This window comes from Tachysurus vachellii, chromosome 5 (assembly GCF_030014155.1).
Source record: "Tachysurus vachellii isolate PV-2020 chromosome 5, HZAU_Pvac_v1, whole genome shotgun sequence".
Taxonomy (NCBI): Eukaryota; Metazoa; Chordata; class Actinopteri; order Siluriformes; family Bagridae; genus Tachysurus; species Tachysurus vachellii.
In genome coordinates, this window is record NC_083464.1 from 13472501 (window position 1) to 13499656 (window position 27156).

A 27156-nucleotide genomic window follows, 5' to 3' on the forward strand; every position below is an offset into this window, starting at 1 on the left:
GTGAAGGTGGCTGTGAGGATCAGGCCATACGATAAAATTCGGTTGTGTTCTATGCACACGTGTACGCCGCTGTTAGGTTTCTCTACTGTTGTCCTGCTGGAACTAAGAGACACCGCTTTTGACTGTAAGCGTAGAATGGCATTACGCAGCAAATCAGGGGGTAAAATCTAATGCGATCACCACGCAAGCCCATTATGAAGCTGAGCAAAAATATAAACGCCTAAACCACAGCAGGCTCTTTTCAGCACACGAGCAGACCTCAACACACCAAAAGTGCTTTTTGTTAACCATGCCCCTGATGGACGATTACTGGCCATCATAAAAAGCTGTGAGTCAGAGGCTTTCCGACCGGCATACTCTCTCTCTCTCTCTCTCTCTGAAGAGTGGGACACAAACACACACAGACAGACAAAGCGCGAGCTTTCAGTACCCTTTCGAGACCCCGGCTGAAGAAAAGGCCATCTGTGGGCAAGTGCGGCTCATGATACAGTATCAGCAATGACACTCACCGCAGCTTGGGAAAGTTCATAGGACTCCACTGACCAGGCCGCAGCACTGGGCTGCGTGTGGTTTCGTTACAACTCGTCATAAGGTTAAAGCCGAGGCGTCATGGAAGTAAATTGAAAAGTTGCAGGCTTTCTGTGGTCAGAAAAGTCAAGCTGTATGCACTCAACTGGTTAAGAGGCTGTGTGACTTTTTGGGAACAGAGGCCGTTTTAAGCACCAGCGAGGCTGTGAAAAAGACCTCGCTAGGTTATAACATTGCAGAATCACTACGCTTTTTCAGGAGCATGACAGCTTTGGAAAAAGGACCTTGTAAACAAGCTAATAAATACAAAGGGGGAATCTGGAACTTACCGATTCGCACTCCCTGAGTTTCTTCTGAGCGCTATCGAAATCAAAGTTGACATACAGGCATTCCACAAACTCTGTGATGGGGTCCTTGTAGGTGTATGACTCCTTAAAAAAAGACAAGAAAAACAGATGACATTTAATCGGACTGAATATGTATTTCTCAATAAGCATCAGTTCATAGAGTAGCACTTTCTACCTTCCAGACCTATAAACACGTCCAAGATGAAATGATCAGAGCGATGAGTTAAGCAGACGAGTTTTGATGGGATATGTGATACAGGTTTTTGGTATACCTTGGTATGCTTGAGAAACCATGAGAGTCATGCGTGTAGACTGGTGAGTGCATTAGGCCAGATGTTAAAGACATTACACAGCTGGAGAAGGCTCATATTCAGATTATAGTACTACTGATCACCAACGAAGCTACTGCTGCTGGATGACAAGGCTAAAATCCGGCTGTCCACCTTCATAAATCATAACTAACCAGTTCAGGACTTACAGACAGGACGTCTCAGTTCATGCAGAGAGGCACAACACCCACAAACTGTAATGTGTACAAGGTAATGGTGGTCTGCACATGTATGGGGAGTGAGAGCTCATTTAGTTTAGGTGTTTGGATTACTGATGGAAAGTAATTGGAAATTGATGTGAGTTCAAATCCCAATACTACCAAGCTGCCTCAGCTGGGCCCTTAACCCTCAACTGCTCATTGGCTGCCAAATGCGGTTAATGTAAGTCGAACCAGCATTTTGTTGATCTGTTTACTGCACAGTCTGATCTAGAAAAGCAGAAGAAAGCATACCCAGATGATTACAGCCATGTCAACACGGACTGCATGCTCAGCCCTGGTTTAGCGGTCTATATGATCTGCTCAGTGGCTATGCTTACAAATGAGGGGCCACATGAATCAGATGCATGTTGTTCTAATTAATGCAGGAAGCTATAGGTTCAGTAATCATGTCGTAGTCGATGACAAGGCAGCATCCGTTACCTGCTGGATAACTTTGACCAGATCCTTCAAGACCTGCCTACGCTTGCGCACGTCCTTGTTAGTGATGACAGCTGTGGTCAGGTAGCGCAGAATGTGTGGGCACATGGTCTGAATGGCATTTAGGTACCTAGGGAAAAAAAAAAAAAACAGAGGTGGTCAAAACACTTTGAGAGAGTCATCTGTCCTGTCTGGGTATTGGAGGGGGGAAGGGGGGGGGTGAAATGGTGAAAGCATCTCTGTTCAGTTGTGGAAAGACAAGGAAAACCCCAGTCTAGATTCGGATCACCGGCCACAGGCCTGGCCAGTAGCTGAAATACTACCCACCAGGGGCTTGTTTTTCAGCTACAGGTCAACTCGCTGTAGGCAGAGTGCGAAACAGTGCATCGAGAAGCACTGCTATTACAATCCAATACAGTTCTTTCGATGCAGCCTGAGGACAGAACGTATCCTTCTCTCATAAGTGAGGGGGGGGAGTATACAACAGATGCCTTGTCATGTCTGAGAGCTCCTTTTAAGGTGCACTTAACATATCGAGTCGATTCAAAGGACAATATCCGTGTCTGCTGTATCTGAACCAACATCTTTGACCTCCGGCTTCCTCACCCACCTCCTCCTCCTTCTGAGGATCAAATTAAATTTCAAAGAGGAAGTCAAGTTGCTTGGTCTTGCCCAGCCCTTAAAGCTCTTATGAGTCCGAATGGAGAAACACATGTTCTAAGGAGGTGGAGGACTAGCGGATGGTTTAATTAGTCAAAGCAATTAAAGGGATGAGGGGACTGTGGCACTTCAGATGTCAGGGGTAAAAACAGCAGTGGTGTAAGCTCTATCATTCTCTCTCTCTCTCCCTCCTTTGTAGTGGTGTGAGTCCATAGCAAACCATTCTACTTTGTACTGTGTGTTTGTGATTAACACACCTACTCGCTCTCCAGAGGGGGTGCTGATCACCAGTCCGCTTGTATGAGTCATGATGCTATTTCTGGCATTTACAATCTGTAATGTGCCTTAATAGGCCAATAAATCATTTAAAAAAGAACTCGGAAAAAGATTTAGGGTGCAGGTTTCTATCAACTTTTCTCACTCTGAGTCTAAAAAAAGCAATACTTTTCTCAAGATTACCCTGAGAACTTAAAAAAGAAAAAGAAAAAAGGGAAGTATACAGAAGCAAATTGTTGCGTGGTTCCAATTTCAGCAGGCTTGTGGGAGACTGGGATTAGAGGTATATCAAGGGAAACACTGAATCTGCTAAGTGAGGGTCAATAAAGTCTAACTTGGGTATCATCTTTCCTGTTTGCACCTATATCCTAGGTCATCTTGTCACAATATTCTGGCTCTAAATGTCCTGTGATGAAACAAAACCATCTGACAGACAAACTTCTAGAGCATCTACAGTTTTGTTTACATCTCTCATCTCTGCAGCTCTGAAATGTCGGTGTTTGTTTCAGGAGAGTGCTTCTAAACATCCACCAGTTAAAACAATCTTGCCAAAATAAACGCAAGTATAATTTTGCAATATAAACCACACAACTTTTTAAATATCTTAATTAAGTTTGGGGCAAGATTTTATCTTGCGTAATATTGTTCTTCTCTAAATGAAACCACCAATCAATATGAGCACATATTGTCCATAGCTATAACTGATAACGCAGTGTATCCAAATGCAATAAACTGCCCATCAAGATCATTTTGTGGTAGAACAGTTTACTTTTTTCGAGGTCACAGAGCTGAAGATGAGTGTATAGCACGAAAGGCGAGAGAACTTCTTGCTGCTATAAAGAATCTGGCCAGGACCAGAGAGATGCATGACTTGAAGAGTCCAACCACAAATTAGAAGTACCTATTTGAAGGAGTTTACTGCAGTATAATGAGTCTGCTGGTATAATGAGCATCTAAGTCCAAAGCGCCGTTGTACAGCCAACTGCCTTGGAATGAAGCTGCAGTAAGTGGATAAGGTCTGATGGAGCATGTCGCTGTGGCCTCGGCCAGCGGGTCAAACAACCACAGGTCACTGGCCCACTGGATCCGGCCCAAAGGAAGCGAGCGGTCACCATCGGGAGGAAAAGGCCAAGCCTCACCGAGGTTTTCCAGCCTACAACAGCACAACAAGCAACCTCAAGCTATCCTTACTATGGCCACTATGGTGAAGCACTTATTACTAATTACTGGTCTAGCCTTCCAGTCATCGGTGCTGAAAAAAAAGTTGCTGAAAGGCAGATAAGCCTAATCTTGTGTGGTTCAGCAACACATTTTGGAATTAAAAAAATAAATAAATCTATAAATATTTTCTCAATGCATGTGGAGTGTACATTTAACGCAGGTTTCCTGTCTGAAGTGTTGGGTGAAATAACAGCAGATATAAAGAAAAGGAAGAGAGAAGCCTTTCTTCGTGATCTCTTGGATTTGTTTGCATAATGAACCCTGCTGTAAAAACTATTGATTTTTCATATGCAGCCCTCAGCTGAGTCAGAGCTCCTATTCCCAGTCCAAGACGGCCCGTCTGCTAAGCCATCTATTATTTTCAGGCTCATCGGAGAAACTCAATCGCTTGTTTTCACTTTTGCCTCTGGGGTTCTGCATGTTTGTTTGAGTGTGTGCACACGCGCGATTGTGTCTCTACACACAAGTGAGGGTGTGTGTGTGTGTGTGTGTGAGCGTGTGTCTGTGCCTGGAGTAGTGGTCTGAAGTACCGGACTGGTCGGCACAACATCAGCAGTTTCATCTGCGGATTGCGGTGGGCTTACCGACCTGGACCCACATACACCCACACAAAATCATCCCACCTCATCCGGTTTTATTAGAAGCAAAGCCAAATAAAATCCCCAGATGGCAACATGCAGCTGCTGGAGGTGCTTACTGTGGCTGGTACAGGAAAAGCTCAATAATGTTGTCTCGGCCTTTGGGGTGGTTGAAGAAGACGAAGAGAGACCAGTGGATCAGCCATGTCCTCTGCTGCAGAGACTGAAGGGGAGAGCTCACCGTCTGATATACAAATAACAAGGTGGGGGTGGGGGGGGGGAGAGAGAGAGAGAGAGAGAGAGAGAGAGAGAGAGAGAGAGAGAGAGAGAGAGAGAGAGAGAGAGAGAGAGAGAGAGAGAGAGAGAGAGAGAGAGAGAGAGAGAGAGAGAGAGAGAGAGAGAGAGAGAGAGAGAGAGAGAGAGAGAGAGAGATATTTCAATGTGAGGAAATACTTTTGCATGTTTGGTTAATTGTTCAATTCACATGATGAACTACTGCCTTCCTTTAATCAACAGTGAAATTTCAGCAGGCTTTATGCTTTTGGTCCAATTTAAAAATAGACGTTTTAGAGGTCAGAGGAAAAGGGTTTTTTACAAGCCAAACCCCTGTACAACGTCGCCTTGTCTGCTGTTCCAGTTAAAAATCAAACTCAATTAACGCAACTGGGCTACTGTGGTTCTGTTCGAAGTGTAAACAGAGTGGGTGGGGGAGGGGTGTGGGTCAAAAAAGTGAAATAAACCAGAATAAACCCTGAAAGAATGTGGCAGAAAGAGAGTCAGAAAGAGAGGGCATGAGCGGGAGAAAGCGCAGCAATAGTAGTGGTGATAGTGTTTTGCTGAAATGTGAGGTAGTCAATATGGCCTATGTAAGGGAATCTGAGTGCAGTATTGAATTCTGAGTGGTGGGGCATTACGTTGTTATCGATAGTCTCTCTCAGGCGGGTGAGGTCCTCCATAGCAGCCTCCCAGTTCTGCATTAGGATCTCAGAGGCCAGCTTCCCCCACAGGGAGTTCAGCGCGTTTCTGTCCGTTGCAGGAACCTGCACAAACAACACAATGCACACTTAAACACAAGGAACAGCCTAATAGAAAACACTCAGATTTTATCTGTTCAAGGTGGCCAGTCATTGCTCTTTAAGGCCACCACAGTGAATGGGGCCAACGCTGTAAACCTCTGGAGCAAGTGGGGTCCAAGTCCCCAGCCCAAGGGCATAAAAATAAGAGCATTCAGCCCTGCCAAGCCTTGATGTGAAATATTGCATCAGAAACTACAGTGTAAATAAGTGTCATTTTTTTTGGTGTTAAAAACTATTGGAGGCTTCATAGTTGGAATGCGGGATGCATTTCTTGCCATCCGCTGCAATAGCAAAACCTTGATACTTGGCTTGAAGTGAAACCACTTCAGAGTATAACAACATTTATTCATTTGTAGTGGGCAAACAGATTCAATTAAGTCATCTTTAGAGAACGAAGCTTGACAGGGAGAGAAATGGATCATGAAAGGCAGTTTAGCCTTTTATGAAGCCTCATTTGCTGCACTTTGTGATAAAGCAACCGCTGTGTCACGGACAACCATTCCACTATCCATCCAAATTACTGGAGTAACAGAAAGCACATTGGATCTGTATGTGCTTTTTCTTGTTTACTGCATGTTTTAACTCTCAAACAAGACACAGAGGACAGAAAGGTTTCTAAATGTGGAACACTTCTACTTTGATTCATCATGAATCACATCACTTAGTCAAGACAGAATCCAATTGGCCTCATGGTGGGTTGATTTCATTCCAAACAGTCTTTCTTGCATGAGGTTAAGTTGAAAAGATCCCTCGAGGTGAAAGGTGAAGGACTGGCTTGTCTGTAGCATGTAATGACACGCATTAAACAAGTGAGCACTCAGGGTCAAATGCTAATTATGTCAGGGGAAATGTTCAGTTAGTCAGATCAAATGATCAGGAGGAAAAGAAAAAGGGTCAACAAAAGGGTAAGGAACTCTAAACAAACCTTTTTAGATGCATTCCACACAAAAGTCACCAAACACGCAGACTAGAAAGTACAAACCATTTAAAAATAAAATCCAAACCAAAACCCAAAGGTTTTTGGAAGCCAGGTCTTTCAGCAGCCAGGGCCGTTTCAACAGTGTGCGTTTAAAACACCAGAGAAGCCCATAAGCTGACATCAAAACAGTATCACTCACAACGTGTATGATGGCCCAGTGACACATCACTCACTCAGTTCAGCAGGGTGCAGCTTCAGTTTAGCTAAAACTCTCTGAAGTGCTGAGGTCAGTGCAAGGCCACAGAGCAGTCCCTTCACTCAGTCTCCTTAATGAAGTGTGCTGCTACCGCTGGCCTAAACACATGTGCAAAAGCTTTGATCAACTCCGTAACAGGGACGAGACCAGAGCGAGTGGTTGGACACTAATCAGTGACTCTGCTCCAGAAGGAGTGCAGGAAGAATCAGCTCCAGACATTAAAGACGGGGGAGCTGCTGTCTGCCCGGGAACATTTGCGTTCAATGAGCTACTTAAAGCCGCAGCGTGTTGTGTGATGAGTACTAGGGCAATTTCAGAGACACTCACCAAGTCTGCTTGTAAAAAGTGCCGACACTTTCAGCTTAATTAAAAAAATAAAAATAAAAAAACACTTCAAAAGAGATTCACTTGAAACAATGGGATAATCTGTTATCCATTTAAGACAAAAGGGGACCCTTCCGGCTCAATCACATTTCAGAGCCATTTATAGTCACTTCTCTAAATTACTGAAATGTAAACTCTTGTTAACTAGGCTCATCTCTGTAGAGACAATCAACTTCAAAGTCATGTAAACTTCTGTTAATTGTCAGAAAAGACAAAAAAAAAAAATCTAAATAAAATACATAAACAAAGCGGCAGCATATAATCAGCTGCAGGCATGTCAGAGTGCAGAGAGACCCGGACTGTCAGGACACAGGAAGCTGTGATAAAAGCACACCTCTGGGAGGCTGTGACTCAAGCAGGAAATCAGGGCAGGTGTCTGCACAGATCCACAAAGATCTCACAAACTGACTTCAGATAATAAATCTCCCCCACCCTACGGCAGATCACTCTCGTGGAGCACCGCGCTCGTTCAGGTTCCTATTTTGTGAGGAAAACCCTAACGTCTCCATATGAGATGGATCTTATTTCCCTTTCACAAAGACATGTTTGGGGCTTATCGGAAGTTCTTCTCGAAGTCCGTTAATTCCAACAGAACTATGGCTGCAATCTGGTCCAAGCATCCTCAACAGGATCTAGTACTGTGCAGAACTTCATCTGGTTGGTAAGGACGATGATGTCTCCTTGTTCGATGCCCAGACTGAGGAGGACATTCTCAATAAATCACGCTTCATGCTGTGGAAGACAAACCTCAGAAAGCATCTGTGCTCTGTTGTGATGGTGACGTGGAAATATGCATCGTGCAGATCCACTGACATGAACCAGTCCTGCGGTTGCATGCTGTGAAGAACATCCAACAGGCATGACATGTGAAAGGGAAGCATGCTTTTAAAGAATCCCCTCTTAAGAATCAGTTCCGTTTCAACTTTCAAACTGGACAGAAACCACCTTTCTTTCTTCTGAAAGACCAAGTATGTTTTTGAGAACCGTAGGTTTTAACCTTTTCAGCTAAATGTATCGGTGTCCAAAAGGGAAGAAAAATGACACTCACCAAACCCTCACAAAAACAGAAACTGTGATATTACAAGCGGTCATACTTTATTTTACGAACTGCTAATGCTAGTCAATTCATGGTTGCTTCTCACACATACTCACACTGTGGGGTTTTTTCCTTCAAATGTGTGCTTCTGCAAGTTTCCCTTCAGGCTTATTCCAGTTTATGACTACACTGAACAATCAAGTGTCCCCAAACCTCATGTTTTTCCATTAGGGGCTTAATTTTGTCTACAAAAAATGCTATTCATCTACACTGAAACATACAAACTTTATTGCAATGTTAAAAGAATTTCCAAGTGCCACTTTGATGAATTTATGCTAAAAACAATCATTTGAATTATTGACAACTTTTTCAAAGATGTGTTGCATTTATACTTAAACTTCGGTAAAATTTGGTAACCTTTATGCACCTTAACGGCTAAAAGACTGGTGCAATTTTTGGGGTAAACTGATACAGCACAGTGAGTTCTTATCAGATGAGTAGGAATGAATACATGGAACCAAAAACAAGGACGATATTTTCCAGTCAGATGGGGAAAGAAAAAATAAAATAAAAAAAAAAATCCATGCCACCATCTCTCACTGATTGTCACCAAAAACCCTTCTCATTTGTAGCTCACTCATCTTGAAGTTTTCTCAACTTTGTCGTGTCTCTTCAGGCTCAGTGTTGCTGAAAATCACAACGTGGCCAACAGTGAACTTAGGGTCGAACGTCTTTCAAAATAGAAAACTGGGAGAGATTGAAGAATACAGCTGTGTTTCCAATATAAAAGGTCAACGCTTCGTTCTAAAAGTGTTTGTTTTCTTTTGCCTTTCTTTGGAAGGCACTGCCTGCTACATCTGGCAAGGCTCCATGTCATTATGGCAACTTTCTGTACACTGCCTGGCTTTCAGGGCCTGCCATGAGAGAATAGTTTCAATACCTGGGTTTTTCCAGGAGTTACCTTAAGTTTCCACTGCTTCCCCAAATGGGCACATTTTCACTCACTGACCAGCAACAATAAATTTACTGTGCTGCCGATCCGACGGGACACTCAATCTTTATTCTCAACATTCAATCCCAGCATTAGGAGATGATATGAATAAGTTGCTCTTTTCGTGCTGGGCCGCTATTGTAACAGGACCTCAGCTCTAGATTTTGCAAGCCTGGCTTCCTTCGTTAAATGACTGGGTTTCCCACGTTAAAGAAGTTCTCAGAGCCTAACCTCTCCTATAGTAGCACCCAACTGAGGACATGGGAGGTCTGGCACAAATGACAATAAAGCGAGAGTTAGCAGGGGGAAAAAGTCGAGGCAGGTATTCGGTGAGAAAGGGTCGTGGTGATTAAATCCAGTTTTACATGTCATTTCCATGGGTGTTCCATGTTCTTTGTTCTACAATTGAAAATGAGGGTCAATGAGGGCCCAGAATCATGTTGTTGGAGGAAGCATGCTTTAGAGCAATTTGGGTCTATTTACACTGAGCTGCAATGCCATAAACAAGTCTGCCTGGTCTGTACTGGGGTCTCATCTACTCTCAGCGTTTGATGTGTGTAAAATGGAAATTGATGCTATTTTTCAAGTTCTCTAACAAAATGGGGGGGGATTCTGTCTCATTATGTCCACAGCTTCTCGCATGCACATGGAGTAAATGAAAATGCCTTTCGTCTACTATTCCCCGAAATCAATCGAGGAGGGAAAAAAATATATACCATGTTTACGAAAGATGTCTGCACTCGTGTACCGTGCCAATCCGCGAAAGAGCTCCACGTTAAACAGAGTGCGAGTGTCAAATTTCCTGTGCACTTGAGTGGTAGGTACCTTAAAAAAATCAAATGTAATCTTTGCTTATTAGAATGTACAGTTGGATATCTAGATATGAGAGTTAACCTGGCAGGTTTTGTGCACTTATCTTGCTCAAGAAGGCAGACTGAGCCAGATTGTAATGACAAGCCTGTATCGCTTTTCCCAAATGGATTACAAAGCAACTCTTTCAACATTGTAGGCAAACTGTAAAGCAGCTCTGTGCTGTTGTCAAAGGCTTGCCTTCACAGTGCTCTAGTGTTTTTCCCTTTTCCCACAGGCAAAACAAATAACCAAACATTTCAACTTCAATTAGAAGTCAAATAAATCCAGATATGCAGTTAGGTCATTTTTTTTATAACCATTGTGGTATTTATTACTCAAATTTGCTCATGATGTAAGGACAATTTTCTACGCTCTAGCACTAATGAATCATCTCTAAATAAGTGTGGGCCGGCAGAATGGACAGTGTGTATAATGAGGAGCAGTACATGTGAGAAGGCAAGCGAAATGGCACTAGGAGAAACACTCTGCACCAGGGGAGTGTGATAACTCAGTGAGGCATGGAGGGTCTCACACGTTCCCAGCTCAGAGCACCAGTGACAATAGGCATCTCTTTTCAGCCAAGCCCCTAAGTCCTTATAGTGTGGCCTTGAGAAGGGAGAGGGAGGGAGGAAGAGCCCAAGCAGGTCAGACACTGACTATTCCCAGGCTTTCTCTCAGCCTTCCACCACACACACACACACGTTCACCAGACAGAATCGCATGCAGCCATACGTTTCGGCCACTCTCGTGCGCGAGTTCATCTTTCACTCGTTTCTGCGAGCGGTGGGAGAGAAGCCACAAATGCCAGAGCCTGAGCAATGAGCCCTTTGTTTATAGAGGAAATAAGAAGTACGCATGTGTAACGCGGATACTGCCAGTACTCTCGGTGAACTGCAATTATCTTTCCCCGCAAACCTACTTTGGTATTATCTGATTTCCAAAGTATTCCACTGGTGAAAATTATTTAATCCAAAGTCCTCAGCACACCTCTGTTTCAATCATATACCAGACAAAAAAAAAAAAAAAAAAAGAGTCCAGGTTTAGTTTGGGTTTTTAAACTCCCAAGCTAAATAAGAAGGCCGAAGGCACATGTGTCTGTGTGTGTTCCGTCTGTATTTTTTTTTGTTTTGCAGGAAAAGCAAGGATTTAGAAAAAAAGTGTTTAAGTTAATAATCCATAAAATAGTTGGACATGAGCATTTCAAGCTTGTTATAAATCGGAATCTAGTGGAACAGCACACAACATTAAAGAGCTGCAAGGTTAGGGAATCCTGATGAAGTGTGATCTGGCCTCAGACTTCAATGGAAAAACCCATTGAGTGTGTTTCTCTCAGTAAAGAGACTGAAGCTGTGGGATGGAGGCTGCCACTAAGCTGCTGGCCAAGTTGAACAAGTTTATTCTAGCACTGGGGACACGTAGCGGTGTTCACAAAACTATTTAATTCAAAACACCATCATTAGCCTCATCTCGGTGGAAAAAAATGGCCAGACACACAATCAACTGATGATTCTATTATATGAGGCATTGTTACTGTATAGTGTAGGCAATATATAGACTTGTGAAAAACATGAAACCATTCATAGTTGACTTCATTCATAAAAACACACCTCTTGAGTTCATGAGTAACAGTCATAACTAAGGCTACTTGGCACTGTCTGCACTGTCCAGTGCTGAAACGGCAGGACATAAAGAAAATTTATTTCTATGAGGTGAGGAACGTGCTTCCTTAACTAGCACTCTCAGAGGAGTTCTCAATCAAAACCAAATGATTAAGCTATTATACAGCATACAAAAGTCACCACCATTCATTTATTGTCATCATTCAGTGGGAAACTGACACCAAGACACACAAATAAAATACAACAACCTTTTTTTTTTTTAAAGCTGACTGTAGTGTTCAGACTTACCAGGACCCTGAAGAAGTAGAGGTACTCTGCAGCACCGGAGTAATTCCCACACTCGTACTGGAACTTGGCATATCTGTAAAGAGTATCCAAATACTCCTGGCGGAACTGCAAAGAAAAGCGAATGAGATTTTAAAAAAAAATAAAAATATAAATAAACACAACAATAGATTTCAACTGCTGCAGTTAATGACGTCACTGAATTTAAATATATTCTAAATCCCCACTGAAGTTCAGAAAGTGGTGAAGACAGAACTGAACTCTCGAACCCTCAAGAGCATGTTTGGGAGAAGCCCAAAATGTGGATATTTGACAATGGAGACCACACACGCCACTGTTTCCCAATACAGGAAGTCTTCCAGAAGTGAAGGCCAGTGTGAAGGCTGGGAGAGCTGCAAGGCGTGTGGGTAGTGCACGTTAAGGGTGCTGTTTAAGGGCTGTTAATGTGAATGACCCCTGCGTTAGCACACTAAAAAGGCACCGGGGCCTGTGAACTGAGGTGCACTGAGGACAGGCCCAGGATCAGTGGGATGCCGGGGTGAGAGGGGAATGCCGTCACATCAAATATAGAAGCCCCAAGCATTTTTGCGGGTAGCCCCACGGGTCTCGGTGCTGTTCGGCTTATTCTTAACAATTCGCCACAGAATGTAAATGTCCGCAGAAAATTCTGCAAGCCATAAAAAGCTCTGAAAATGAGTTAAGGTTTTGGGAAGTCGTTTAACGTCTCTGTGCCGCCCCTCCCACCGGCCCCCTGAAACAAGGCCAAGTTCACGCAGGAGTCATGAGAACTACTCAGAGCAGCAGAGGAGACGGTGGAGTTACTTACACTATGCTTCTCAGCCAGATAGTCAAACAGCATACGCCCATCTCTGGAAGAGGAGGAGAAAAAAAAATGTTGTGGTGAATAGGGTTTTTTAAAAGTTACTACATGTTCTTGCAATTGTAATCAGTTTAAGAAGTGTGCAACACTCATGTTTTCTTTTAAGAGTATTACACAGGAAAGAGTAATAAAGACAGAGAAGAGGAGATAAGAGTGGAAAGACAGAATGAGGAGATAATGGGGGAAAGGCAACCAAACCCTTTATTTGAACCATGAAGGAAAGTTAAGGGCTTTGCAACACTAGTCAATATTATAGAATTAAAGCAGAAAACATGAAACATCAATGCTATAAATAACCATTGCTATTCGAGCACATGGCCTCGGTGCTGCTGGTGTGACTTGAGGCAGATGAATAGGTAGAGGGGACTGGAAACCAGGTTTTCCGCACCACCACCCCCACCAAATGTGGCTAGCCTCTGCAGAACCAGCACACCAAACCGTGTGTCTCTGAACAAGCCAGACAGAAAAAGGAGGTCCCCGGTTTATTTTATTTGAGGGGAGCTTCAAAGGCTGTTTATAAAGGCGTGCTCTTGTCGCGCCGCTTCTGTGCCATTATACTGTCATCCAGCACATGCGGCAGCGCCGGGTGGAGAACAAGCCCCCATAATGATCATTTAAAGAAAAAAAAAAAGACATCAAACTGGGAGCACCTCTGCTTTCAACTGCCCTAGACATTCCCCTCAATCTCACTACCATCATGCCTTGGTGTGGGCTTGTGATTACTACTTAACACGTCCGCAGGCGTGAGTGTGATAGCAGCTCTTCCCTGGTCAGTCATCCCTAGCAGACCGCAGCAGCCTCCCTGTGGAGGTGGAGCTGCTGACGCTGGTTTCTGCGGGTATGAACGCTAACCTGCTACTTGCTAACCATCGCTGGTCCTAAACTACTGCCTCTACCCGACAGACAGAAACAGCAATTCGGCACAGGAACAAATAAATACGAGAGCCGGGCCACATTTCCTGGTTGCGTATTCAACTCGTGAAACACCAGACACCAAATAATGCCCTTTGAAACCAATATATTCGGATCGAATAAAAGTAAACTTCAAAGCCGCTCGTTAATGAGGAGCAGACGAGCAACTGGGTAGCTTAATTAAAACTGCCACAGCTTAATCCTCGACTGTGATAAACGTGTTTTGGTGTGAGAAACGAAAAAGCAAACCAACGCGCCTACCACCTACCAAGGGCTCTCACACGAGGCTGAGAGGCCGCAAACTTCCATCCTGTATGATTTCCTGAGAAAACACAAGTCTGTGGAAACAAAGCGGCTCATTGATACGCAGAAAAGCAGTGTCAAACTCTGACCGCGTCAGGTTACAGCCGAGTAGAGAAAACCAAGTTTTTCCCTCCTACCAGCACCCCCGGCTAGCACTTTCCGCCCTATACACAAACACACGAGGCACCTTATAACAAGCCTCGAGAAAGCTTTCAGCTCGGTACATCTGAGAAGCATGACAAGAGCTCGCCTTGCTCATCAGATGATCAGTTTAATATCTGCACAGCACTGTTGCTTAATAAACACAACACTATAAATCATTCAATGGCGTCCAATAAAAACGGATGCGGATATCAGCAGGAATGTGTCCGCCAGATGGGAAAGGTTAAGACCTTGTCAATTCCATTTGGTTTATGATGTGTCCAAAAAGTTCGGCTGATTAATCGGCATACTTCATGAAAAACGTGATGAAGAAAATGAGATTGGCTTATGAAGAAAACATTCTTTGATTAAGCAAAGAGCATCGTGCCAAAGAACTAAATCCGAACAATGTGGAATCAAGGTAGCGAAATCACGGAAAAACGGCGTGAGCCAAAAAAAACACTGCTGTGGATGGTACCACTTAGAAACCAATATGGCTTAGGATAGAAATTGACAGACAGACAGTTTCACCCAAACCTCCATCAGCTTCAACAAGATAGACTTCATGTTAAACTTGATGAATTTCCTGGTTAAACAACTGCACTCTGACCATACAGGAGTCCACAGGGTCATAGGAAGTAAATGATTAGTCACATGAGTTCCCTTCGGTGTCTGAAGGTTTCTTCTTCATGTTGTCTCGGGGACTTTTCCCTCTTTATCATCATCTCTAGCTTTCACCTTTTGGGTCAATTTAAAATATATAATTTTATGTTTAGATTCGTGGTAGGCTAGTGGTCAAGATGTCGGACTACTAATCGGAAGGTTGTGAGTTCAAATCCCAGGTCCACCAAGTTGCCACTGCTGGGCCCCTGAGCAAGGCCCTTAACCCTAAATTGCTCAGGTGTATAAATGAGACATAAAACCTAAGTCGCTCTAGACAAGGGCATCTGCCAAATGTTGCAAATGTAGATTTTAGAAAGCTGCTTTGTGACAATATGCATTAAAGGGTTACAAATAAAACTAAATTGAAAATAGAAAAATGAGTGGACTACACTTTATTACGATCAAATATACACTAACAATCCATTACATTATGGTATCGGTCTGTATAAAAGTGCTTTAAAGTTTCCATCAGCACTGGTTCACAGAGAATGATACCATTAACCTATTTATTTTTTAAACAATACATAAAAACAAACAGGGAAATAGGCGCTAGTTTAAGTGTTTTAGGAAAAAGTAATTTTACATATCTCAACTTGTTAGGAAGTTGGTGTCAGAGCACATGGTCAGCCATGATGCATGATCCCTGAAGCAGAGAGGATTAAAAGCCTTGTTCAAGAGCCCAACAGTGGCAGATTGGCAGTACTGGGGCTTGAACCATCAACTTACTGACCACTTACTGGCCACATCCTAAGAGGTGTTTTTCCCCCAAGCTGATATGTTAGCATAATAGTGCATTAGCTTAGGGGGGAAAAAATCTTTAGGTCAGCAGTAAGCAGGAACTGGAAAATTCCCCCAAATCAAAAGTCTGGTGTACTTCAGCTTCTCAAAGTAAATTACAACACTGGAGCGAAAACACATTACAGTGTGCAGAACCTGCCAAATATGAGTACAGTACACTGGAGCTCGTACCACAAACATGCGGTCGCAGGCTTGTGAGAATGTGCACAGTATACCATCATCCCATCACGCTCTGAGAAACACACGTGTCACAGACACCTTACACATAACAGCACGACTCAAAAGAAACTATGTCTACAATATAAAATATGTACATGCGCTGTTGGAGAGTTCTAAAGTTTTGTTCAGCATTGTTGCCCTGAATAAAGTTTACGCTTACGGCATTCGGCACCCGAGCTTATCCAGAGTGACTTAAAGAAGTAACATGAAGCCTCCGGCAACGAATACATCAATACTCGTTGACTTGATTACGGACTGAGAATACCTCCGTCAAGAAAAGAAAAAAAACGTGCTAGTTGAAGTACTTCGGTACGAGCCAGGTCTTTAGGCATCATTTGAAGTCAGCCAGTGATTCATCTGTTCGGACATCTAGGGAAAGATCATTCCACCACCTAGGTGCCAGAATAGAGAAGAAAATAGCTTGGATTCATTTATCTGTTTGGCAGCATGGACAAGTGAAGCAACAATGCATCAGATGATGTTTTATTGCGCTGCTCATAACACAGCTTTGGCTGTTAAGGTTCAGGCAGGAAATAAAACAATTTATTTTTGACACCATACTGGATATCGACACCAGGCTCATCCTGGTGGAATCAATACATGACCATCTATGGTATAGTCTCGACCCTACTTCCACATGAACAGCAATCAATCAGCCAGTCTTTTCTCACAGGGTGAGGAAATCAGTCCCGGTGTCTGGGGAAACTCAGTAGCAGAGAGCACAGGATTCAGAAAGACATGGAACCAACACCGGAACAAGTGTGCTTCAGATGCGCCTCCCCTCGTGCCATGTTTAACTTAGTTAGATTCTAATGTACAGCTTTTGTTACATTATGTGCTATTACGAGTCTGCACATATCACACAAACAGTGTCATGATTAAGTTTCAGCTATTGTACTTTTAAAATGCATCGTATCCAAAATGGATCATGCAGAGATGCCACCGTATCATGTTGCTGCAAATAAATCACTAGACACCCTTCGATATAAACCTAATGCTTTTCCTTCCCTCTAATAAACTGGATGGAAAAAAACTTCACCTACAACTTAAAAACGTTTAAACTCTTTAACATTATTAAAGGTGCTAAAAATACAGGCAGGTCAAGTGTTTCTCCTAAACAGTTACTGGGTTAGTTTGTGTTAAACTTAGCTCGAAGATCTTTTTTTAAAAAAAGCTTTGCATGATCAGAGCACAAAATTACTCACTTGGGCTTGTCTCACTACACAGAAAGCAGAGCCAAACAAATGCTCAGACTTAATTCGAGGAGCAACGCATGGGGAGGACGAGTAGCTTGAAACTGATTACATTCAATTATGAATGTATAAACATTGTTATATTGGCATATTGCACGTCCATCAAAATAATTATGTTGACTCGAAAGTCTACAGCATGATGTCAATTGTACTAATCCACAGTCTGCAGCTTTGTGTTGCTGGAGGAACGGCTGAAACAGATTGCTGTTGGTCTTCGGTATCCCACCTCAGGTATAATCTGTTCACCAAAACTAAACTTCCTCTCAATTTCATAGCACAATTACATATGTTTACTTGATACGTGCATGTCTTTATCGACACAGCACAGGCCTGTGAAAGTGCACAAGTCTGCATTACTATATATATAAAGTAACAGTACAAACTTTACCAATGATTAAATTATATAACCACTAAAGTTTAGACTGCTGGTTTAGTCTGTTTCAGAGATTCAGTTACAATCCACAATTGTTGGGGAAAGAAATTTGAACTTTTTTAGACCCTGGTATCAAGTGATTCATAAACGAAAAAATACATTCTTCATTCAAAACATACATAACTATTGCTATAATTCAGTTCAATTGGAGTTCATAAATTCAAAGCTAAAAAACTTTTCAGTATGGGGTTTAAGCAAGATCCAAAACATTGCAATGAAATATTTGACAATAAATAGATTTTTGTTTGGAGGCAGTGACTGAACGGAGGATGAGAGGGGAGAGAATCAGGGGTCATTTCTGATCCTTCTCATGCTGCCTATACAGAGCTGATCCAGGTTACGAGCTTGTTCATTCACTTCAGTTCATTTGTATAGTGCTTTTAACAGATGACATTGTCTCAACACAGCTTGACAGAAGCATAGAAACAAAATAAAAATTGTAAAGTTTGAAATAATATGACTAAAATGTATCCCAAATGAGCAAACCTGAGGAAAGGAAAGACTCCCTGAGACGAGAGGAACCAGATTCAGAAGGGACAACATCCTCACCCCAGTAAATAATGTAAATGTCCTTTCTACAACATTTTATATTTCCGTCATGTGCCTCTATTTTGACACCATCAGTGTCAAAATGTACCAGCACCCAAAAGCCCTAAAGCGTCCAATACTTTAAATACTTTGTGTTTTATTTTTAAATCGGCACTATAATGTTCTCCCCAGTGCTGGTCACTACAGTAGAGTTCAGAGCAATGAAAAGGTCAGCTAAGGAAACCCTGGTGGAATTGCAAACGGTATTTGAGACTGCGTTTTCTATTTGTGAATTCAAGAACTAAGACAATTGAAATAAAATAAAAAACAATGCATTACTGTTTGATGTTTGTTTACACAAACGTGCAAATTTCCAAATTTCAAATGCAAAAGTCCATTTGCAACTGAATTTCCCAGTGTCTTACGAGTTATGGCTCTCTCACATTTAAATAGCAAGAGCAATTACTCCATAAGCTGTTTCGCTTCCTCTGTGTTGCGTACAGAGCAGCCAAAATTCGAAAATTCACTTTGTATCTTCAATTCAGTTGCCTTGTGCAGTAAGCTGTCAGTCAGTGCTGGAGGTGGGATTTTACTATGGGGCGAGTTTGACAAACATGGAAAATGTAATTGCAAATAGACTTTGCTTTTTCATTTAAAAATTGGCAGACGTTGCCTGTTCTGGCACCTAGACCGTGGAATCAACTTGCCCTCGATGTCCGAATGTCTGAACAGCTGAGTCACTGTCTGTCTTCAAGCGACGTGTAATGACCACCCTCTTCCTGAATAATTAAACTAGCAGATAAAAAAGACAAATACAACAAAAAACTTGTCTGCGTGTTGTCCTTACTTGCTGTATTGCCTCCCCGAGAAGGTTTTAGACTGATACTGCCATTGCGTTGGTCAGCTTTGTGCTTGGGTCTTCATCAGTGAATATTAGAAGACTTCAGCAGGAAGGAATTAGTGTTAAGTCTATAACGAACTCACATAAAATTACACTGACCTATTAGTTCCTCAGGAGCTCTTGGTGGAACAATTCCACATGACTGTAAACTGTTGTAGAAAAGCCATTATTTATAACGACACCATTTACTGTCCAGTGTCACACACATGAGTCTGGTTCCTCCCAAGATTTCTTCCTCATATAATCTTTTTCCTAGCCACCGTTTTCCCAGGTTTACTCATTAGGGATAAACTTTTATTTTGTTTCTATGCTACTGTAAAGCTGCTTTGACCCCAAGTCAATGTTAAACATGCTATACAAATAAACTGAATTGAAAGCATTCTTACTTCAGCAAGTCGTCCTAGACAAAACATACATTGAATTTCTGTGCAAACAAAAATCTAAATAGCAAAACATGAGTTGCCTTTTCCTTTCAATTATGTCACAGTTAATGAATCCACAAATAGACCTAAAAATGCTAAACACCTAGAAAATGCTGCCATACTTGGCCGCGTGGACGTCAAACTAATGTCCGTGTTAGCTAGAGGGAACATATCAAATACTAACTTTTTTCTTCCTGTTTTGTTCCCATTCAGGTTTTCATTAGACACAATTCCTCACCCCCCTTTACACCTTTTTATGGGCCGTCAGGTCCAGACAAGTCAAATCTAAAGATTATACTAAATAAAAAGCAAACCAGCACAACCCTGTGCATGTATTACGTTTATTATAATTCAATTCTCTATAGATGATGTGAACTTCACTCAGGTGATACAATCCATCCAGCCTAGAGCTTAATTACATTGGGTCTAGAAAATGTATTTAAACCCTGCTGGCAAACCGATCCTTCAGAAAAGTGAGTCAACGGAACAGGGGATGATGGTGGAAAATTTGTGATACCGTCGTTTCCACTGTTGTCGACCGCTGGCGTTTATAGCGCTCCTGAGTAGCAGTACTTACTCCAGCCCTCAGTTGTGGCTGTCTCTGTCTCTTTACAAGTGGGAGCGAGTTTGTATGCAGAGCTGCGGCAGCACTCGCACTAACTCACCTTGTCGACTGCATTTGTCTGGTGGTCTCCGGATCCTCAAACATTTTAACAATCGGCTCCGTCTCAGACTGCAGCTGCTTCAGCTGGGCCACGACCGCAGTCCTCTTCTCTCTCAGCGCTAAAACAAAGTAAACAAAAAGCATCGAGTACACAAGGGTGCAGATACGAACGTAGACAGCGGCTCATAGGCACCTAGCTGCAGGGACGAGAGCGCAGCTGGACTACAGCGGGGTCCAACAAGCTCAGTGCACCGGTGAAAATGCTTCCAGATTGCATTCAAATTAATAGGACGATGTTCATAAATTATCACTGACTACGAGTGAAAAGTAGAATCTTTGAATGATGTTTAATTTAATTCCTTGTTATTTACACAGCACTTTTAACAATGGAAATTGTTGCAAAGCAGATTGAAAGAAATATAAAAATTCTAAATACAAATGACAAAGTTTTGAATTGTAATATATACACTTATAACCTTTCATGAAATTAGAAGAAGAAGAAAAAGAAGAAGAAGAAGAATTTGTTTCTTCACAGCTTTGGATATTAGGGTCAGGCCAAAGGGTCAGCTATAATACAGCAGCGATGGAGCAGAAGGGGTTAATAGTCAGACCCAAAGGTCTTAACAGTGGCAGCTTGGCCAAACTCGGGCATAAACACAAACCTTCTGAACAACAATCCAGAGCCCTAACTGCTTGCATCAACATTGCCCATATTTACATGAACTGCAGAGTTTCATAGTATTCGGTTTCTCCCTTTCTTGTTGTAATGACAGTGTGCACTCAAGCTGGCACGGACTCTACAAGCTTGTACAAAACCTTATGATCCATCTGTGTTGTCTAAATACATCCTTCTTTACAAGAGATTAAACATGGAAAATCACACTTATTTTTTTTTACAAAGTAGTGAACATGCCCACTATCACACATTTGCTCCTATCTAAACAGGAATTAGTAACAAATCTTCTCCGGTTCATTTCACGTTATATGAAATCAAAAGTTTTCAGTGTGGTCTCAGACTTTTAATTATAATTGATATTATAGATTTATTACAATGCTCTTTTTCTGAGAATAGCCCATGAACAGGCAGGTACATGGAGAAAAAAAAGAAAAGAAATGCCAGTCCAAAGGAATTATACTAGCCTATACATAACTGTTAAGTCACCATTAAACATTTTGAGAGAAAACTAAGATGGGAGCCAGACTCAGATGTATAGTGAGAGAGGTGAAGACAGAGCAACACAGCTCATTCATTCATCTTCTACCGCTTATCCGAACTACCTCGGGTCACGGGGAGCCTGTGCCTATCTCAGGCGTCATCGGGCATCAAGGCAGGATACACCCTGGACGGAGTAGAGCAACACAGCTCACAGACAAAATGTTTGCAACAACCTGCTGGTGTTTTGCCAGTGTATTAAACACATTTGTTAATAGCGAATGATCATTTGTGCGTTTCCTTTAATAGTGGCTCAAACGATTAAGGCTCTGGATTGTTGATTTGAAGCGCAGGGGTTCAAGCCCCAAGCACCATCAAGCAGTCACACTTATAATAATTATTATGCCACCCCTGTACTGTCAGGACTTCTCTAGCTTCGTTCCACTTGTTATGTCATGTTTTGGAGATTATCTGACCCGGTTGTCTAAACATCATAATATGGTCCTTGTCAAAGTCTCTTAAATCACTTACACTTGCCCATTTTTCCTGCTTCCAACACATCAACTTTGAGAACTGACTGTTTACTTGCTATCTGATATATCCTGCTTTTAACAGCTGCTAAAATAAAAAACAGCAAAAAAAATAAATAAATTGGTGCCCCCCTGCCCACTCCCGAGGACTTGTACCATACAAGAACCAGAAAACGGGCAGGAAAAATCACTACTGACCCTTCACACCCTGGACACAACCTCTTTCACCTTCTCCATTCTGGCAGGTGCTACAGAGGTTTGCTTACTAAAACTGCCAGACACAGGAACAGTTTCTTTCCCCAGGCCCCTCATCACCCTGATTAACAACTCACCATAATTATATTCCCTGCTTCATATCTATAAGTACTGCATTATCAGCACTATCAGTCATCATCCGTATATGTTACACACACTACTGCTGCATATTGTACATAAGCACAACACTGCACAATACTGTTATTTACACTACCATGTACTTCTCACACTTTATGTACATAACTGATCAGTCATATATTCTGTATTCATATTTAATACTCATACTGTCTATATTGTATCACATTGTATTGTCTTGTATAGTCTGTATTATCTCGTCTTGTAAAGTATAGAATTGACCCACACAAATTCCTTGTGTGGGTCAACACACTTGGCCAATAAACCTGGTTCTGATTCTGATTCTCCTACTGAAACAAGACAATCACTTATTCAAATCACATTTTCATTTTATGGCAAATCTGTGTATAGTATAACATACTAGATTTAGAAGATTTATACTCAAATAGTTTCATAATTTTTTAACAAAAATGATAGTTAAATTAAGTTATAACCTTTCTGTAAGTTTTTGTGTAATCCAATTGGTGTCTATCTCCATTAGCACAAAAAACAAGACAAGACTGTCAGCTTTTACGTTTTCTGACAGACAAAAAGTTGTCATCTGCCTTCTTTTGGTAATTGTAGTGTCACTAAATCAGTAGTCTGCAGCACAACATCTTATACAGCAAACAAATTGGGTCGAAAGAGCAAATAAGCACTAATGAGTGTGTCTTAAGTGTCAAAGGGGGGAAAGTACTCACAGTTTGGGATGTCTTTATCACAATACAAACTTTTATACACGTCCATGGCGAAGTCCACCATGTTGGTGTCGCTGAGAAGATCAAGCTTTCCGTGAAGAAGCTCGTTCTCATTGTAGATCTGTTGTGACAAGCGAGTAAACAAGAAAACAAGATGTTTCTAAATGGGCGCGTTAAAGACACATGCCCGATAACACAGATGTTAATGTGACTCTGGGCGAAAAAATCTTTCTTTTCACACCTCGGACACAATATGAGCAGTTAAGGGATTAAGGGATTAAATATCAGTATGTATAACTAGTGTTGTCCATGTGGTTAGGTAACTGCTTCTATCCTGCTAGCTAACCGGCTAGTTAGCTGATGCTATCTGTTCGAACACGTGCTTAAAAACACTAACCATGGATATAAATAAACACCCCCATACAACAACTTTCACTATTAACTCTGACTGTGTGCCTACCTCTTTAACAGACAAGAATTCCAGCAAAGGAAAAACGAGATGTCTGTCTAAAAAATGGGCAATTTTTGTAGTCAAGTCGTACTCCGCCATGTTGGCCGCGGAAAAGGATCCGGTTCAAAACAATAAAACTTTATCGGTCGAAGCGGCGTACAAAAGTGACATATGGCAACGAAGGGAAACGAACGGAAACGGAAAGAAACGAAGATAGTTTAAATAAAGGAGTCTTGTGCGGAGAATAATTTGACATGTTTTGTATCTTTTATATGTCAGCTGTTAACTTTCATAGACTTATTATGTGTTAAAGATTGTAAATTGTGCCAAATCTTTGGACACAATTGTTGTTGTTGTTATTATTATTGTTGTTGTTGTTGTTGTTGTTGTTATTGTTGTTATTATTATAATTGTTTTTGTTGTTGTTATTGTTGTTGTTGTTGTTATTGTTATTTGTTATTATTAGTGGTAGTAGTAGTATCACTGTAAAAGGTGTGTGTGTGTGTGAAAGAGTGAGAGAGAGAGAGAGAGAGAGAGATGCCCTCATGTGTGGCTGTGGTTCCGCCTTGTCCCATGACCAGGATAAAGCATTTACTGAAGACTAATAAATGATTTCATGATTTCTGAGACCAGTTCTGAAATATGCAAATTTAAAAATATGATGTTAGTCACATTCTCAGTGAAAGAAAAGTCACTGATTTCTGTAAAATATGCTAGAACATTAGACATGCTTTAAAATTGGATACTTTCCTTTTTTTTATATTTTTTAGGAGATATTAGATTGAGCTTTATACTTGAAATTGTATGATAGTTTAATTCTTTGCTGGCAGAACAAGAGTAGTGCAATAAGGAACAGGATTTTTACACAATCTCAATGTACAATTAATAAAAAAAAAAACATATGTCATAATATTATATACATTAGATTCTGCTAAATCAGATCATTATGGCAGATGAGACAAAAGATTTAAAAAAGCAAATAAAAGGCACAGCTTTTTATTCCATGTTTGTGTAGCTGTCTCATAAAGATGCCCATGTGCTAGCCATATTGCGCAGTGAAGAGCCAATATCAGCTCCTAAATGGTCCATCTCTAATAGGTTCCACGAGTGCCATGTTTTCCTGACAGCCACATGGCGCTGTCGTAAGACAATCCCACAACAATTTCCCTCTTGTTACACTCAACTGGCTTTCTAAACCCTGACCTCAGGTAGAAATGAGTCAGAAACACACAGTAGTCATTATGGCTAGGTTTGTTTTACTCTGCCTCTGATACAGACACTACTACTGACAGTGTGGTGACACTACTGAAAAAAGTAAAAGCAAATCTGTCTTAACAAATGAATCCTAGCACTATAGCATACATTTGTGTAAAAGGTTTTGTTTTTGTCACTATGTACAAAAGTGCTTTTTTCTGTAGGATAATGTGGGGTAGCCATTAAGAGTGTTAGTGTTAGTATGTTCTCATTTCTGTGTGTGTTTCATTTTCTTGTATATTTTATAATGCAGGGACTTTATAATGTGCATGAACATAGAAAGATTCTAGAACAATCCTGTTATAGGACAGAATCCCATTATACTTGCTTTCCTATGACTCGTCCGAAAAATACACCAAGGTTTGGTTCGGTTTGTTTGAAATTTAAAGCATAATCAAATCTTATTTTGAATAATTATGGTTTATCTTTTGTTATCCAAATGTATAACAAACCTGTAATATACACCTGACATTGTGAAATTAACAAAAATATACTATTTTTGTTTTTTGTTTCAGATGCACATATAGAAAGCTTTAGAAAGAATGAACACTACGTTTTTTAATGCTAAATATTTTAAGAAGTCATTTCTGTCCATATTTTGAAAATAAATGTTTTTTAAGTAATATACATTGAAATTTGTACATAAGCCCTGCAATTTAGAACGGTTTTAATTTTAATTTATCTAACTATTTAACAACTGAAACATGAAGAAAAAGAAGAAGAAGAAACAGAATCATCATCGTCATTATGTGTTTACTGGAATGAATGAACAGAATCTTGCGTACACGTTTATTCTGAAAGCAAATTTCTCGGGTTTCTTTTGTTCCATTGAACCCCTCTGAGCACACTGTTGCAAGATCTGAACTCAGAATTAAACTGAAAATTAAATCTAAATGAAATAAGTACCATGGGAACATACACAAATTGCCTAAACATACAGCTCTTCAGTACTTGATGATTCACTGTAAGAGTTAACTCAGAGATTTGATGGATATTATTCTGTATTTTTATGCTTTGACTGTTCAGATGACATTATTTACTGTTTAAAAGTTGATTCTGGTGCAGCATTTTATTTATTTTATGTCAATATAATATAATAACCATTTCATTAAGTCAATATAATGTCATATGCCTTAGTATTTTATGTAAGGAATAAAATATGATTGGACAGCATGCTACATGTAGGAAAATTATCAGTACTGGCAGGGGCACAGTGACTTAGAAGTTAGCATGAGGGTTTGTCCTTCCTCCACCCTGTGTGTAAAGTTTGCATGTTCGTTCTGTGCTTCGGGAGTTTCCTCTTGGTACAGTATTCCTGTTTCCTCTCTTGGGCCAAAGACATGCACTGAAGGCATCTCTGAAGTGTAAATCTGTAGTGTGTGAACAGGTGTGTGAGTTTGTGTGTGTGTGATTCTACCCTGTGATGGTTTGGGTCCTTTCGTTTTTTCTTAAAGTTAGTTAGACAAAAAAAAATCAATTGGCATGTTACTGATAAAGCATCAAGTCCTCTATCCCAAGCACTTTCCCAAGCCATGGCAGAAAATCTACTGACTGTTACAAAGCTCTGACCCTCGAGACTCCTTTCATAAATGTTGAATGAATAATTAGCTCCTTGTTGAGAACTTAAATTATGATTTCCTTTTAAATAGCAAAACATTTTTTAATCCAGTTATTATTAGATTTAGATAAAGTAGAATGTCTGCCATAAAGTTTCTTCTAAATGAGCTGATACTATTGATACTATTGATTTTGTCAGAGCAGAAATGTTACAGAAAACTAATCAACACCTTCTGACCAATCAGATTAGAACGTTTCAATAGCACTGTGGTATGAACCTGTTGTAGAGAACACTACAGTGGTATGTTTTCATCTGTCAGGCCTTAGAGTTTTCCCAGAACTGACTATTTTGGTTTATATGTTGTTGCGTTTACGTCAGTTGGAGTCTAAGCTCATTAAATCCCTAGCACACGTTACACAAGCATGCCAGTTACAGCTATTGGGAATCCCCACTGCATGCAGAGCAGTATAGAGTATGTAGATGTGTGAATACGAAATACTGTCCAATCAGAGCTCAGGAGGCGCCAGTTGGCGGAATGCTGTCAGGGAGAACAGAATGCTACAGACATGGCTTGAAAATGGACTTCCAGTGCCAGGATGTGTCATTGGAAGGGATTTTCCCCAAAATTCAAACCAGCAATTCTTGCCATAGAGAGGACAGCGATACCATTGTCTAGTGTTAGTACCGCCGGTAGTAGCAGACACTCCAACCCTCATAAGCGGTGACTCTCTTTGTGCTTCTTGCATTTGTTTCAGTTTAATTATTAGAACCTTAATATTTTGTTCTTTTATCTTTTTTTTGTTTAAGTACATATTTTACACTAGGTATTGTTACTGTAGGTATTTTACAGCATGTTTCTCATCTTCCTGAACTGTATTCTCAAATCAAGAGTCAAGTCAAGAAGCTTTTATTGTCATTCCAACCATATAAAGCTCACGCAGTACATAGTGAAATGAGACAAAGTACTTAAAGGACTAAGGACTTAAAGTAAGTTGTCCTAGTCACCTAAAGTACATCTGTACAACCTAGTG

The 27156-nt window shown here is 41.0% G+C and overlaps 1 protein-coding gene across 1 annotated transcript in view; it reads right to left on the minus strand.

The window, feature by feature from the left end:
• The window catches only part of eif3ea (eukaryotic translation initiation factor 3, subunit E, a), a 33915-nt gene extending 10433 nt beyond the window's left edge, over positions 1 to 23482 (minus strand). The window contains exons 1-9 of the mRNA XM_060869866.1: positions 23323 to 23482; positions 22866 to 22983; positions 20114 to 20231; positions 12822 to 12864; positions 11999 to 12103; positions 5492 to 5617; positions 4697 to 4821; positions 1846 to 1972; positions 858 to 959 (exon numbers count right to left, since the gene is read on the minus strand). Coding sequence (XP_060725849.1) covers positions 858 to 959; positions 1846 to 1972; positions 4697 to 4821; positions 5492 to 5617; positions 11999 to 12103; positions 12822 to 12864; positions 20114 to 20231; positions 22866 to 22983; positions 23323 to 23412 — 954 coding nt within the window. The 5' untranslated portion in view covers positions 23413 to 23482. The remainder of the gene's footprint in view (positions 1 to 857; positions 960 to 1845; positions 1973 to 4696; positions 4822 to 5491; positions 5618 to 11998; positions 12104 to 12821; positions 12865 to 20113; positions 20232 to 22865; positions 22984 to 23322) is intronic.
• Positions 23483 to 27156: the final 3674 nt, after the last annotated feature.